At 41.3% G+C, this 16,665-nt stretch overlaps 1 protein-coding gene across 3 annotated transcripts in view; it reads left to right on the forward strand.

Annotated features, from left to right (window-relative positions):
- Positions 1–16,665, forward strand: part of DPY19L3 (dpy-19 like C-mannosyltransferase 3) — an 82,086-nt gene that overhangs the window by 17,178 nt on the left and 48,243 nt on the right. For all 3 annotated transcript variants that reach the window (XM_017873613.1, XM_017873612.1, XM_017873615.1), the window contains exons 4-6: positions 11,211–11,301; positions 14,877–14,998; positions 15,599–15,744. In XM_017873613.1, the coding sequence (XP_017729102.1) occupies positions 11,211–11,301; positions 14,877–14,998; positions 15,599–15,744 (359 nt within the window). The remainder of the gene's footprint in view (positions 1–11,210; positions 11,302–14,876; positions 14,999–15,598; positions 15,745–16,665) is intronic.

Consider the following 16,665-nt stretch of genomic DNA (forward strand, 5'->3'; position numbering starts at 1 on the left):
AAAAAAAAAAAACACAGTGAAACCCCATCTCTACTAAAAAAAAAAAAAAAAATGCAAAAATCTAGCCGGGCGAGGTGGCGGGCACCTGTAGTCCCAGCTACTTGGGAGGCTGAGGCAGGAGAATGGCATAAACCCGGGAGGCGGCGCTTGCAGTGAGCTGAGATCCGGCCACTGCACTCCAGCCTGGGCAACAGAGCGAGACTCCATCTTAACAAAAAAAAAAAAAAAAGAAAGAAATAGAATTTCAAGGTAGAATCATTGTGGAAATTATGACCATCTCAGATGCACCATACAGGAGACTAGAATCTGCAGAATGTACAGAAAGAGCAATGTTGGACAGGACTGAGAGAGGTCAACAAAATGAAAGGAAGATTGAATAAAGTGACAGTATGAGAAAGCAAGTGGCAATTGAGGAGGACAAAGAGCAGCAAGCATGCATCATTTGTGTCCCAAAAAAAGAGAACCAGAACAATAAATCAGGAAAACAAAACAAACAAAACAAAAAACACGTGTTTAAAGATGTAATTCAAGGAAACTTTCCAAAAATAAAAGGAAATTTGAATCTACTAATTGAAGGGGCAGAGCAGGTTCCAGGATAAATTGGCCTAGAAAAACCATTAGCAGGATAGAGTTCTCTGAAGTTGCTGGACTTAAATATATAAAGAAACCTTTGGACATTCTAGACAAAAAGATCAAGTTACCAATAAGGAGAAACAAAGGTCAACCTGGCATTCAGGTTCTCCACAGTAACGTCTAATCGTCAGAGACCATGAGTGATGCCTAGAAAATACTCAAGTAAGAGAAAATGATTTACACATTTCAACCTAGTCATTCCATTGCATATAAAGACAGCATACAACCTTTTTTTTCCCCTAGAAATAATATATTTTTAAGAATACCTGAAAAAATTGGAAGAGGAAAACTTGATCCATCCATGAGATACATGGAAAAACAATGACAGAAAGATGCCCAGTGGGGCTCAAATTTATTTAACTATAGGACTAAAACTAAAAATTAGTGATAGAACAAAATGTATATGATATAGATATTGTCATATTAGGTGCAAGAGTAATGCAGGTCTTGTCATTAATATTTATTTATTTATTTATGAGACAGAGCTTGCTCTGTCACCCAGGCTGGAATGAAGTGGCATGATCTCCGCTCACTGCAACCTCCACCTTCTGGGTTCAAGCAGTTGTGCCTCAGCCTCTCTGGTAGTTGGGATTACAGACGTGCACCACCATGCCCAGCTAATTTTTTTTTTGGGGGGGGGATTTTTAGTAGAGACAGGATTTTGCCATGTTGCCCAGGCTGGTCTCGAACTCCTGAGCTCAGGCAGTCCACCCACCTCTGCCTCCCAAAGTTAGGATTACAGACATGAGCCACCATGCCTGGCCACCATTACTTTTAAATGGCAAAAACCACAATCACTTTTGCACCAACCTAGTACATAAGAATGCCAACATAAGTAATAATGTTATAATACATAATAGTATAATAATAACATAACAGTGTAATATGTATAACACAAGATAAAAGAGGAAGGAGAAGAGAGGGTAAAAGATGGTGGAGGCTGACTGGGCACACTGGCTCACGCCTGTCATCCCAGCACTTTGGGAGGCCAAGGATCACTTAAGTTCAGTAGTTCAAGACAAGCCTGGGCAATATGGTGAAACCCCATCTCTGAAAAACTAAAATTGCCAGGCATGGTGGCACATGCCTATAGTTCCATCTACGCGGGAGACTGAGGTATAGGAGGATTACTTGAGCTTAGGAGGCAGAGGTTGTCATTAGCTAAGATTGTGCCATTGTGCTCCAGCCTGTTTGACAGAATGAGACCCTGTCTCAAAAAAGAAAGGATGGGGGAAGCCAGCCGGCAGAGTGGCTCACAGCTATCATCTCAGCACTCTGGAGGGCAGAAGGTGGGAGGATTGCTTGAGCCCAGAAGTTCAAGACCAGCCTGGGCGACATAGTGAGATGCCATCTCTACAAAAATTTTTTTGAAAATTAGCTGGGTGTGGTGGTGTGCACCTGCAGCCCCAGTTACTTGGGAAGCTGAGACAGGAGGGTCATCTGAGCTGGGGAGGTCAAGGCTGTAGTGAGCTATGATCACACCACTGCACTCTGGCCTGGGTGACAGAGTGAGACCGTGTCTCTAAAAACAAAAAAAAAGAAAAGAAAAAAAGTTTTTAAAAAATAGGTAGGAGTATCCTGATTTCTTTCTCTTTTATATCTGGAAGTCAACATTTTGATTTAAAACTGGTAAGAAACACCAGCCTGGGCAACATGGCAAAAACCTGTCTATACTAAAAATATTAAAAAAAAAATTAGCCAGGCTTGGTGGCACACAACTTACCCCCAGCTACTTGAGAGGGTGTGATGGGATGATCACCTGAGCACAGGAAGCCAAGTCTTAAGTGAGCCAAGATCATACCATTGCACTCCAGCCTGGGCAACAGAGTAAGACCCTGTCTCAAAAACAAAAAAAGATGGCAGTACTCTTCAAGTTGATCTACAGATTCAACATGATCCCTCTCAGAATCCCAGGTGGACTTTTCACAGAAATTGACAAGCTAGTCCAAAAATGTATATGGGAACTCAGGGGACTCAGAATAGCTAAAACAGTTTTGAAAAAGAAAAACGAAGTTGTAAGACTCAAACTTTCTGATTTCAAAACTTACTACACAGCCACAGTAATTAAGACTCTTGTGCTGGCATAAGGTAGACGTACAGATCAGTAGAATAAAATTGGAAATACAGACATAAATCCTTAGATGATCAAGTGATTTTCAGCAGGGCACCAGGAAGGCCAGTTAAGTAGAGAAAGAATAGTCTTCAATAAATGATCTATAAACAAATGGATATTCACATGCAAAAGAATGAAGTTAGACCACTGCCTCACACCACACACAAAAATTAACTCAAAATGGATCATAGTCCTGAATGTCTAAAACTGTAAAACATTTAGAAGAAAACATACAAATGAATCTTTATAACCGTGGAGTAGGCCAAAACTTCATAGAGACAACACTAAAAACACATGATTAAAAATAAATAAATAAATTGGTCTTCATCAAAATTAGACATTTTCATACTCCAAAGTACACCATCAGGCCAGGCGCAGTGGCTCATGCCTGTAATCTCAGCACTTTGGAGGCCAAGGTGGGCAGATCACTTGAGGTCAGGAGTTCAAGACCAGCCGGGCCAAAATGGTGAAACCCTGTGTCTGCTAAAAGCACAAAAATTAGCCAGGTGTGATGGCACACATCTGTAGTCCCAGCTACTAGGGAGGCTGAGGCAGGAGGATCACTTGAACCTGGGAGGCAGAGGTTGCAGTGAGCTGAGATGGCACCACTGTGCTCCATCCTGGGTGACAGAGCGAGATTCCGACTCAAAAAAAAAAAAATTAAAAATTAAGACTTGAAAGTCAAAATTATTCCTTGTAGAGTGGATTTTGTGTTAGCAGGTGTGAAAATAACACAAATCACCAGATGCATTATCGATGAGCAGTAGTATTTTGAAAAGAATTTTTTTTTCTTCCTGAGTAGTAGGTCTCAACAGTGGGCCTAAAATACTCAGTAAATCATGCTATCAAAACGTCTGCTGTCATCCAGGTTTTGTTGTCCATCTCTAGAGCACAAGCAGAGTAGATTTCACATCATTCTTAATAAGGGCCCTAGGATTTTCAGAATGGTAAATGAACATTGGCTTCAACTTAAAGCCGCCAGCTGCATTAGCCCCTAACAAGAGAGTCGGCCTATGCTCTGAAGCTTTGAAGCCAGGCATTGACTTCTCCTCTTGAGCTGTAAGAGTCCAAGACGACATCTTTCAATAGAAGGCTGTTTCATCTACATTGAATATCTGTTGTTTAATGTAGGCACCTTCATCAGCCATCTTAGCTGGATCTTCTGGATGACTTGCTACAGCTTTTCCATTAGCACTTTCAGCTTCACCTTGCACTTGTATGTTAGGGAGATGGCTACTTCCCCTCAACCTCATGCACCAACCTCTGCTAGCTTCCAGCTTTTCTTCTATAGCTTCCTCACCTCTCTAGCCTTCACAGAATTGAAGAGAGTTAGGGCCTTGCTCTGGATTAGGCGTTGGCTTAAAAGAATGTTTTAGATGGGTTGATTTTCTATCAGAGCATTAGACTTTCTCCGTATCAGCAATGAGACTGTTTTTCATTCTTATCATTGGTGCGTTCACTGGAGTAGCACTTTTAATTTCCTTTCATAACTTTTCCTTTGCGTTAACAGCTTGGCTGTTTGGCACAGGAGGCCTGGCTTTTGGTCTCTCTCAACTTTTGACATGCTTTCCTCACTAACTTATCATCTCTAGCTTTCCATTTAAAGTGAGAGATGTGCCACACTTCCTTTCAACACTTAGAGGCTATTGTAAAGTTAGTAATTTTGGTATGATTGTGTCTCAGGGAGCAGAGAGGCCTGGGGAGAGGAAATGAGACAGAAGAATGACAGAGGTATCAGAACACACACATTTCAGTTCACCGTCTTACATGAGTGTGGTTTATTGTGCCCCAAAACAATTACAGTAGTATTGATGACATCAAAGATCACTGATCCTAGATCCCATGACAAGTATAATAATAAAGAAAAATGTGAAATATTGGAAGAATTACTAAAATGTGACAGAGACAAAAAATGAGCAATAGCTGTTGGGAAAATGGCGTTGATAGTTGTTTGATGCACAGTTGCCACTAAGTTTCAGTTTGTAAAAACGCATTATCTACAAAGGGCAGGAAAGTGAGGCATAGTGAGATGAGGCATGCCTGAAGTCATTTCCCTTTGTTTACAATGTGTTCTTTCTTTAGTGTTTTGTTGTTGTTGTTGTTTGTTTGTTTGTTTTTGAGACAGGATCTCACTCTGTCTCCCAGTCTGGAGTGCGGCGGTGCGATCTCAGCTCACTGTAGCCTCGACCTCCTGAGCCCAGGTGATTCTCCCACTGCAACCCCACGAGTAGCTGGAACTACAGGTTCATACCACCGTGCCCAGCTAATTTTTTACATTTTTAGTATAGATTGGGTTTTGCCATGTTCCCTAGGCTGGTCTTAAAGTCCTAGGCTCAAGTAATCCACCTGCCTCAGCCTCCCAAAGTGCTGGGGTTATAAGCGTGAGCCACCGCACACAGCCGCATTCTTCTTTCTTACTGGAACATAAACATCTTTTGGTCAAGTACTAAATTCCTGCACCTTTTTGTTTCCCCAGCAAATAAATGTGCAGTGATAAAGAAGGCAGTTCTCCTTTGGCTGTGAGCACCAAGGTCACTCTTCTTTTTAGTCTTTTTTTCCATTTGCTAACATTTTCCACTTATTTACTTGATATCGCCGAATTTGCATGACTTCCCATGGAATACTCCTGCAAAGCAAGGAGACTTTAAAATAGATAGGGTTAATCCACACAGTACTAGCACAGTAGTGCTAAGACTGCTGATTGCCTGAGTGTGGGCCCAGTGGAAGAACTGTCGCTTCAGCAGCAGACTGCCCTCCTCACAAGCCCTGCTTGGCACTTCTCACATGCCACGGCTTTAATCAACTCTAGGGCAAGAATCATTCCCCTCTAACAGATGGACATGAATTTAACCAGACAATAAACCATGTATGTGCCATAAATATGTTTGCTGAGGGCATGATTCCCAGTACAGAACTTTAAGAACAGCTGTCTTATGGGCTACTATTTCTTGGTGAGATGATTTGTTAACCTCATTCTGAAACACATTACATTTATAAAGTTAATTTTTCGGTGGCTTCCCCACTACTAACAGTCTAATTATTTGGGGGGACAATTTTTGTAAACAAAACCTTTTTTTTTTCTGAGACAGAGTCTCACTCCATCACCCAGGCTACAGTGCAGTGCTGGGATCTCAGCTGACTGCACCTTCCATGTCCCGGGTTCAAGCAATTCTCATGCCTCAGCCTCCCAAGTAGCTGGAATTACAGACATGTGCCACAATGCCCAGATAATTTTTGTATTTTTAGTAAAGGCAGGGTTTTGGCATGTTGGCCAGGCTCATCTCAAACTCCTGACCTCAAGTGATCTCCCCACCTCGACTTCCCAAAGTGATGGGATTGTAGGTGTGAGCCACTGCGCCCGGCCTGTAAACAGAACTTTTTTACATCAGTTGTTTTTGTTTTTTTTAAAGCAGGGTGAGGAAGACTTTATTAGGACCATCATGAAAGATGTAGGGACCGCTGCAACAAGGTCTTGCAGTGGTGGAGAGAGATTGTACTCAACTCCTAGTACAGCGTGGATGAGTAGGAATGGGCAGCCAAGGAGTGGGGTGGGGTCAGTGGCTGGGAAATGAGTGAGAGGAACCACTGGGGTATCGGAGATTCTGGCTCAACCAGGCTTAGAGGATTCTTGCTAAAGGCAGGCCAGGGTGACCAGACATTATGTGGGGGATCTATTTACATGAGATTTTTTAAAAGCTAATTTAATGTTTCCTTTCCACATTGGGTGTCGCTTGTCTCAAAGGACTCTCTAGCCTTTGGGCATTGCCAGCAACTTATCTGAGTGCCTGCGGGGAATGTGATGAGTCATTGTGAGCAGTCATTTTATTTTCTTTTTGTACTTCTGTTAAGTTACTATATACATTGTTACTTCAGTGGTTTTAAGTACCATTGTGGTACTTAAACCATGTGGTTTTTTGTTTGTTTGTTTTGTTTTGTTTTTTTTTTTGAGACAGAGTCTCACTCTGTCTCCCAGGCTGGAGTACTATGGCGTGATCTCGGCTCACTGCAACCTCTGCCCTCCGAGTTCAGGTGATTCTCTTGCCTCAGCCTCCCAAGTAGCTGGGATTGCAGGTGCCTGCCACCATGCCCAGCTGATTTTTTTGTATTTTTAGTAGAGACGGGGTTTCACCATCTTAGCCAGGCTGGTCTTGAACTCCTGACCTCATGATCCACCTGTCGTGGCCTCCCAAAGTGCTGGGATTACAGGCATGAACCACCGTGCCCGGCCAGCTGTACAGTTCTTTATAAATACAAGTCTTTTGTCTTTCTACTTCTTTCTGTCATCTTCGAAGATGTTTTCGTTCTGTCAACATTGCATTCCCCATGGAACCTGTGCAGATTGAAATATGAAGTATTTGTTCATTTTGCATTCTTTAGAGGATAACTACTATTGGTGTATATTTTCACGGGTGTGATCTACCAAGCGAAGTATAAATTGCCGTAAAACTGGAAAAGTGTTTGAATGAGTGAAGCAGATGTTCTGTTAGCATGAAGCAGATGTAAAACTTGCAAGTGTCTGTCTAATAAAGTATAGCATTTGGTTCTATACAGCTGGTGCCAGATTACCAATTAATCATGTTTGAATGCATTTTTACTAATTAGGTCCCCCTCTGTTCTTTACGCATTCTGGCTATATTAAAGGGAGGGATGGGACACAAAAGCTTTCTACCTTTAGTACATTGAGCAACGTTTTTTCTTATTCCCTGGTCTTTTATTCTTAGAACCATATAATTCACTCTTTCATTCTTTATTGGCTCTCCAGTTTGATTTGGGATGTAGGTGTGACATGAGGATTTTCACACTCCTCGAGTGCCTTTGAACACTTTAAGGAATCTAAAGAAAATAATGTAATTAATGTTGTTGTTTTTCTTATTTGCATGGACAAAAGCTAGTATTTGCTCAGTTAACATCAATTCATAGCCTCTGTGGCTGTTTGACTGAGTAGGAGTTTGAACATTCTAGAAACGAGTGATACCAGGTTGGGTGTATGTTCTCTTTTTTTTTTTTTTTTTTGAGACGGAGTCTCGCTCTGTCGCCCGGGCTGGAGTGCAGTGGCCGGATCTCAGCTCACTGCAAGCTCCGCCTCCTGGGTTCACGCCATTCTCCTGCCTCAGCCTCCTGAGTAGCTGGGACTACAGGCACCCGCCACCTCGCCCGGCTAGATTTTGTATTTTTTTAGTAGAGACGGGGTTTCACCGTGTTAGCCAGGATGGTCTCGATCTCCTGACCTCATGATCTGCCCGTCTCGGCCTCCCAAAGTGCTGGGATTACAGGCTTGAGCCACCGCGCCCAGCCAGGTGTATGTTCTTAAAAGCAATAGAGCACTTTTTCTCAAAGATAAAAAATGAGTGGGTTAACATAACTACCCAGAAGAATTGCCTTTACTGCTATGAAAGATACAACACAAATCACTCGCAATGAAAGTTAGAAAAGTTGTATCATTATGTATTAGCCTTTTTATGAAGCAAGTGTGTTATTGAAATTAAATTGTAGGCCCAGGCACTGTGGCTCCTGCCTGTAATCCCAGCACTTTGAGAGGCTGTGGCAGGAGGATCACTTAAGCTCAGGAGTTCAAGACCAGCTTGGGCAACACGGCGAAACTGTACCTCTACAAAAAATACAAAAATTAGGCGGACACAGTGGCATGTGCCTGTAGTCCCAGGCTACTTGGAAGCTGAGGCGAGAGTATCACTTGAGCCTGGCAGGCGAAGGCTATGATGAGCCGTGATCAGGCCACTGTACTCCAGCCTGGGTGACAGAGTGAGACCCTGTCTCCAAAAAATAAATAAATAAATTTCAGAACCTGATGGGCCTTTTTTTAAATGCTTGATTTCCTCAGGATAAATTTATTTTCTGTGAAAGGAAGTTCGGTATGTAAGGTTTGCTACCATACCTCTCATTTTTCTAAAAGGAGTTAGCAAACAATGATAAAAAGATTTAGAGGGTAGCAGAAATATATTAAATAAATCATTTCTAAGTCTGAAGATAATAACATGAATGATTATTACTTATTTATTTATTTATTTATTTATTGAGGCAGGGTCTTGCTCTGTCATCCAGGCTGGAGTGGCTTGATCATGGCTACTGCCCCCTTAGCCTCCCAGTGGGCTGAGTCTCAATCAGTCCTCCTTCCTTAACCTCCCCAGTACCTGGGAATTCAGGTACATGCCACTATGGCTGGCTAATTTTTTTTTTTTTTTCGGTAGAGACAGGGTTTTGCCATGCTGCCCAGGCTGGTCTTGAATTCCTGAGCTCAAGCAATCCACCCACTTTGGCCTCCCAAAGTGCAAGGCTATAGGCGTGAGCCACCGCACCCAGCCTGAGTAGTTCTTTTAATAAAATGTTTAGCCGGGCGCGGTGGCTCAAGCCTGTAATCCCAGCACCTTGGGAGGCTGAGACGGGCGGATCATGAGGTCAGGAGATCGAGACCATCCTGGCTAACACGGTGAAACCCCGTCTCTACTAAAAAATACAAAAAACTAGCCAGGCAAGGTGGCGGGCGCCTATATTCCCAGCTACTCGGGAGGCTGAGGCAGGAGAATGGCGTGAACCCGGGAGGCGGAGCTTGCAGTGAGCTGAGATCCGGCCACTGCACTCCAGCCCAGGAGACAGAGCGAGACTCCATCTCAAAAAAAAATAATAATAATAAATAAAATAAAATGTTTATTACCATATGAAAATTAGTTGGACTTAAGGGAAAGCAAAATGAGCTAAAAGAAGTTCATCAATTGGAAAATGATACGTTCAGTGTTTATCACTTTCCCCCACTGGGTTTGTGGAATGTGGATCTGCTATAATATGAAAAAACACGGCCGGGTGCGGTGCCTCACACCTGTAATCCCAGCACTTTGGGAGGCTGAGGCGGGCGGATCACCTGAGGTCGGTAGTTCGAGACCAGCCTGACCAATATGGAGAAACCCCGTCTCTACTAAAAATACCAAATTAGTCGGGAGTGGTGGCACATGCCTGTAATCGCGGTTACTAGGGAGGCTGAGGCAGAAGAATCGCTTGAACCTGGAAGTTGCAGGTTGCGGTGAGCCAAGATCGCACCATTGCACTCCAGCCTGGGCAATAAGAGTGAAACTCCATCTCAAGAAAAAAAGGACAGATCGAATTATATTTTAGACAATGTGTTACAGATTCTAGGACATGGTTTGTTTTGTTTTGTTTCATTTTTAATACTGGTGTAAAAGAATCTCTAATGACATAGATAATAACTTTTTATTTATTTATGCTTTTACAGGTACAGGTTAAGTATCCCTCATCTGAAATACTTGGGACCGGAAGTGTCTTGGATTTCAGATTTTGGGTTATTTGCATATACATAATGAGAAATCTTGGGCGTGGGATTCAGATGTAAACATGAAATTCGTTTATGTTTCATGTATACCTTATGCACATAGCCCAAAGGTGATTTTATACAATGTAGTTCATAAGTTTGTGCATGAAACAAAGTTTGTAGATGCTGAACCATCAGAAAACAAAGGTGGCACTATGTCAACCATCCTAGTGGGCAATCTATGATTATTTGGCATCACCATTGTTCCTGACTCTGAATTTACATGCTACCTTTATAAGTAATCATTTTCTTATACTTATTCACACGTAAGTACTTAACGATAAAAAATATGACATACCATCAGTACAGTGAAAAAAATAACACTTTCAGGGTAACTTGTGGCATCATTTTGGCTCTCAGAAAGTATCCGATTTTAAAGTATTTCATTTGGATTTCAGCTTTTCAGGTTAGGGCTGCTTAACCTATAGATAAAATGTATCATCCAACAGTATTAATTGCATTATTCCAGAAAGTCTTCCGTGTCATTATTGCCTATTGCTTCTATGTTTTATAGTAATAATTTAAATTTAATAAAAGTATCGTGTAACTAAATTGGCTAATAGCTATTACTTTAGGTTTTCAGTTCTTCTAGGGTTGAATACTTATCTAAAAGCAGTTTAAATATTTCATATATCCATTTACCTGCATGAACCTCTTCCCACCAGGGTTACACTTGTCAGAGTAAAATTCATGTGTCTGCCTTATTTGACTACGAATGCCTTTTAATCTTAGAATAAAAAGAAAATGATAGATCTTATGTAATATTAGTAGCTTTTAGGTAGGTGTCTAATGCAATTATATTTCTTTTCATGTGGGAGATTTTTTTTTCTGCCATCCCTGTTTTGTGTCTCACTGATATTGCATAGGAATGGTGATGTATTCTTTAAAAATTTTTTTTAAGATTAAACATTCACTAAAGTAGAGAATAGTAGGACAGACTCCCATGTATCCCTCACTCAACTTTAACAATGATCAGCCTTCCATTCTTGTTTGCCAAGATTTTTTGAGATATATTTTCAGAGTTTTTTCTCTTTCAAGTTGCAGTTATATATCCTTTCTACAGGAACAATATGTATTTAAACCAAAACTAGGTCATGTAAACCCATAGGATTAACTCTTTTTCAGGAAGTGGAGCGAGAAATCTCATTCAGAACAGAGTGTGGTTTGTATTACTCCTACTATAAGCAGATGCTGCAGGCTCCAACCGTCGTGCAAGGTAATTACAACTGATAGTTTCGTTTGGGGTCTTCTGCATTTTTTTCAATAGTTTAGTCAGAAGTACTGTGTACTAAAAACTACTTAAATGCTCTCTAGAACATGTGTAGCTTTTCCTTGTTAATGTCTAATCATTCCATGAAAATGTCTTTTTTGCTCTGGAAGAAGTTACGTAATACTTTACATAACCCTCCTCTCCTTGCCTTCCAGCTCTGTTCCATCCCAAAAGTAATACCTTTACAATTTCATGGTTTTGTTGCTGAATTTTCTCATGATCATTTTGGAAGAGGTCTTTGCAGGCGAAAGAAATATTGTCTGAGAACAGGAGGCATTTTGGTAACACAAATAAAAATTACAGTTGTCTCTCTTGTCCCCAGTATCCCCATTCATTCGTTTATTTCACAGTTGTCATTTTCCTGCAGTTTTACTTACCCTGAGTGGGTTAGACCCCACACTCTGCCTTTACTCCATCTAATGAAAGCCCCAACATGCATCTCTTCTACCTAATGTATACTTGATAGGCTTAGCATGAGTGCATGTGACAGAAAAACTGCTCTTTTATAGGCTTTATTTGGAGTCGGCTTTGACATTTTTGGTGGCAGTTATTCATAAATTAGTTGCAGTGGTATGATCATAGCTCACTGCAGTCTCAATCTCCCAAGCTCAAGCAGTCCTCCTGCCTCAGCTTCCCAAGTAGCTGGGACTACGGGTATGCACTACCACATTCGTTTTTTGTTTTGTTTTGTTTCTCTGTGGAGACGAAGTCTCACTATGTTGCCCAGACTGGTCTCAAACTCCTGAGCTCAAGTGATCCTCCTGCCTCAGCCTCCCAGAGTGCTGGAATTATAGGCATGAGCCACTGCACCCAGCCCATAAGTGATGTTTTGTACTTGTAGTTTTATCACCTAGGAGACATGACATTTTGGTTATCTTTGGTTTTGTGCCATAAAAATTAATGAGTTGGTCCCTGTGTTGATAGATTCATCCGTAATAAGGGTAATTACTCACCAGCCCTTCACTGGTTTTAGCAGCCATTGATGATTATCGTCTGTAGTTCTTATTTCAGTAGGGATGCAAATTAGTGACCTTCTAATTCTGTCATTCCTCCTGTATTTATTAGTTGGAACTCTGTTGTATAGAGAACCTTCTCATTGTTTCGCTACTTTGCGGTACAGTTTATACAAGAAAGGCAGGCTTAGTATTCATTTTTTCCCCATACAATCAAACCTTGTTATTCACAGATCTCATAGTTGCAAAATCATTTACTTCCTAAAATGTACTTATAACCTAAAATCAGTATTAATAGTGCTTTCACAGTCATTCATGGACATGTCCAGAGCAACAGAGTAGCCTCTGGCATGCGTGTTTCCCACAGAGACTGAATGAGGTGACACTCTGCCTCCTTGTCTCAGCTCTCACACTGCAGTGTCCCTTTCAGAAAGTCTCTTTTATGCCATGGCCTTTGCATTGTTTTGCTCTTTGTTGCAGTTTAAAATCATCCCCCAAGGCCAGGTGCGGTGGCTCACGCCTATAATCCCAGCACTTTGGGAGGCCGAGGCGGATGGATCACCTGAGGTCAGGAGTTCAAGACCAGCCTGACCAACCTGGAGAAACCCTGTCTCTACTAAAAATACAAAAAAATTAGCCGGGCATGGTGGCGCATGCCTATAATTCCAGCTACTCGGTAGGCTGAGGCAGGAGAATCAATTAAACCTGGGAGGCAGAGGTTGTGGTGAGCCGAGATCACGCGACTGCACTCCAGCCTGGGTGACAGAGTGAGACTCCGTATCAAAATTTAAAAAATAAAAAAATTAATGAATTAAAACACAACAGACTGGGTGGCTTAAATGGCAGAAATTTTTTTTCTCACAGTTCAGGAGGCTGGAAATCTGAGGTTAGGGAGCCACATGGTCAGGTTCTAGGGAGGGCTGTCTTCCTGGCTTGCAGACAGCCACCTTCTTGCTCTGTCCTTACATGGCAGAAAGAGAAGAGCGAGTTCTCTGGTGTCACTTCTTTTAAGGCCACTAATCCCATCATGAGGGCCCATAACTCTCCGACCTAAGAGTTGGAGAGTTATCCATCCGTAACACTCCTGTGTTAGACTTCAGGCTTGCCATAATGTAATACCACAGACTGCATGGCTTAAACAACAGAAATTTTTCTCTCCCTTCTGGAGGCTAGAAGTCCAAGATCCCCATGCTGTTAGGATTGGTTTCTATTGAGGCCTCTCTTCCTGGCTTTGTAGATGCCCTTTTCTTGCTGTGTCCTCACATATCCTTTCCTCTGTGCAAATGCAGAGAGCACAAGGGCAAGCTCTTCTCTGTTCCTCTTATAAGAACACCAGTCCTATCAGATTAAGACCCCAACTGTGTAACCTCACTTACCCTTTATTACCTCCTGTAGGCCCTGTCTCCAAGAACAGTCATATTAGGGGTTAGGACTTCAGCATACAGATTTGAGGGGGACACATTTCAGTCCACAGCACCTCCTGTTGAGGGACATCTGGGTTGTTTTGGATCAATCTTTTGCTGGTACAAATGGTGCTGCATGAGTGACCTTGTGCCGATGTCATTTTGTCTTTTTGCCAGCCTGTGTGTGGGACTGATTCCTAGGCATGGGCTTTCTGGGTCAAAGGGTAAATTCATATGTGATTTTGCTAGATACTGCAAAATTCCTCTTCATAGAGATGATACCATTTTGTATTCCCAACTATAGTATATAGGAGTCTGCTTTTTTATAATCTCACAGAGTGTATTTTAAAACTTTTTTTGCCAAGGCAGTAGTTGAGAAATAGCATCCCTCAGGGTAGTTTTAATTTGCAGTCTTTTAATAGGAGCAAGGTTGAGCATCTTCTCCTATAGGGAAGGACTGTGTGCATGTTTTCTGTGAACTATCCATTCATGCCTTGGATTAATTAGCCTGGTTACAGTGACAGAGGACCTCTATGGCTTGGATCTCTGTAACAGCAGGTAGAGTTCTCCTTCTCATGACAATGTCAGCTGTGAGGGAGCTGCAGCTCTACTCTGCCCCGAACATCCGTGCATTCAAGCCCTATCTGGAACATGCCAGTGTCATGGCAGAGGGCAAGAGCAAGAGCTGGTAGAAACATGCTTTGTCTCCTAAAACCTCTGCTCACCTGTGACTTACATCCACTCACATGCCACTGGTTAGAGCACATGGCCAAAGCTGTTCTGGGGAGTGGAGAAGGAAGGCCATGTATACTCTCCCAAAGGAGATACTGCAGGTCGCATGGCAGGAAGGCAGGGTGGAAAAATGTGAAATCCTCTTGCCCACGTTTCTAGAGAAGAACCTTGTGGTGGCGGTGGTGGTGGTGGTATTTGCATTCCAGTTACAAAAGTTTTAATTTGCCTATGTTTGTGTAAATGTTTAAATGATGTCCATCGAATGTGTGGTAAGCTCTTTGAGGGCAGGAGTATGGTTTTTTTGCTTACTATTATATCCCCAATGCCTACCACACTCTCTACAACATACTGAACAATCTGTGGATAGTTTTGAATGAATGAATAATTATGAGTGTAATTATTTTCTTCCTGACTTTTCACATACCAATCTTAGGTTTTCATGGCCTAATATATGATAATAAAACTGAATCTATGAAGACAATTAATCTCCTTCAGCGAATGAATATTTACCAAGAGGTTTTTCTCAGTATTTTATATAGAGTTCTACCCATACAGGTATGTTATGTTTTGTGACATTGAATTGTTAATATCAGATGAAAGTCAAAGCCTGCCATTTTGAGCTGAAAGTTGTCACATCTGTTGATCTTCAACTGGTTTAGTAGAAAATCAGCAATACCGTATTTTTTCCATGTATATTGTGAACTTTATATTTTGTAAGATATTGCTTTTTGTTTACATAAGATAAAAGGTTTTTGTACATAGATGCTTCCTGGCTTATATATGTATGCGGCCTAGAAGCTGATAAATACTTTCATTTGGAAATGTGTAATCAGTCCTGATGGATCTTTGAGATAAAAAAATGTGTAAAGTCAGCAAATCACAATGACTACTTCTCATGTGAATGAGGTATCCTCGGACTAAGTTAGGTATAAAACTTTCTGGAGTAAAGAGTGAAGCCAGACTTCTCACGGACTTCCTTCCCCTGTCTCTTAGTGGTGGGAAGAAAGGCTGCCCGAACAGGTGAAAGTGTGTAGGCTTGCTGCTTGGAATTAGGGGCAAGCTCCTGCATATTCTGTTCCTACTGTCATGTTTTAAATGGCACTAAGGAGGGTTAGGGCTCACCTGACAAACTTGTTTTATTGTTCCCTTTTACAGAAATATTTAGAGCCGGTTTATTTTTATATTTACACCTTATTTGGGCTCCAGGCAATCTATGTCACAGCTCTCTATATAACCAGCTGGCTACTCAGTGGTACGTGGCTGTCAGGACTGTTGGCAGCTTTCTGGTATGTCACAAATAGGTGAGTTGGAGTCAGTATGCTTCTTTTCTTTCCAAAATGTAAGTGAAAATGAAGTCACTTCATTTCCAGCTCAGAGAAATTTCTTCTGCCACATTTGATTGGTTGGGAGCGTTTTCTCTTTGGTTTACCTGGTGGTTTACTCAATTTTTCTTGTTTAGTTAGGGAGAAAGTGCTGCTTACGTATAATTCCAGCTGAGGAACAGAGAGCATTGAATTGCAAATCAAGAAAATCATTCATAATAATCCCAAACCTATTATCTGTTTGCTGTGTGATCAGGATTTCTCCAGCCACATGTCCCATCTCTTAAAGGGTTTTTTTTAAATTGACAAATAGTAATTGTACATATTCATGGGCTGCATAGTGATATTTCAATACATACAGAGTGTATAGTGATCAGATCAAGGTAATTAGCATATCAGTCATTAAAAGTTTTGGGTTCTTTTGCTCTTTTTTAAAGCCAATGAATATTTTTAAAAATTTTATTTATTTAGCAGTTGTTTTTGTTTTTTGTAGAGACAGGATCTTCCTGTGTTGCCCAGGCTGGTCTTGAACTCCTGGCTTCAAGCAGTCCTCCCACCTTGACCTCCCAAAGTATTGGGATTCACAGGCATGAGCCACTGTGCCTTGCCTAAGAAGTTTTAATTGTATCTTCACTGTCAACCTTGATAGGGTTGTGTATGGCTCTCAGTTAGTAGAGCTTAAAGATGTACAAATGCAAGGACATTTTTGCCTTATTTAATATCTACTGTTATAAGCAGTAGAGCCTTATGAAATCACATTTTAAAAAAACATATTCAAGATCATTGAATTATTGCCTGACCTACAGTGGCAATACCAGTATTCAAAAGGAGTCTTAAAACTTGAGCATGAGTTCTAATACAGGTTTTATTTTATAAGTCTAAGCAAATTGTTATTACAAT

Source organism: Rhinopithecus bieti, unplaced genomic scaffold (genome assembly GCF_001698545.2).
Source record: "Rhinopithecus bieti isolate Rb0 unplaced genomic scaffold, ASM169854v2 scaffold_7509, whole genome shotgun sequence".
NCBI lineage: Eukaryota > Metazoa > Chordata > Mammalia > Primates > Cercopithecidae > Rhinopithecus > Rhinopithecus bieti.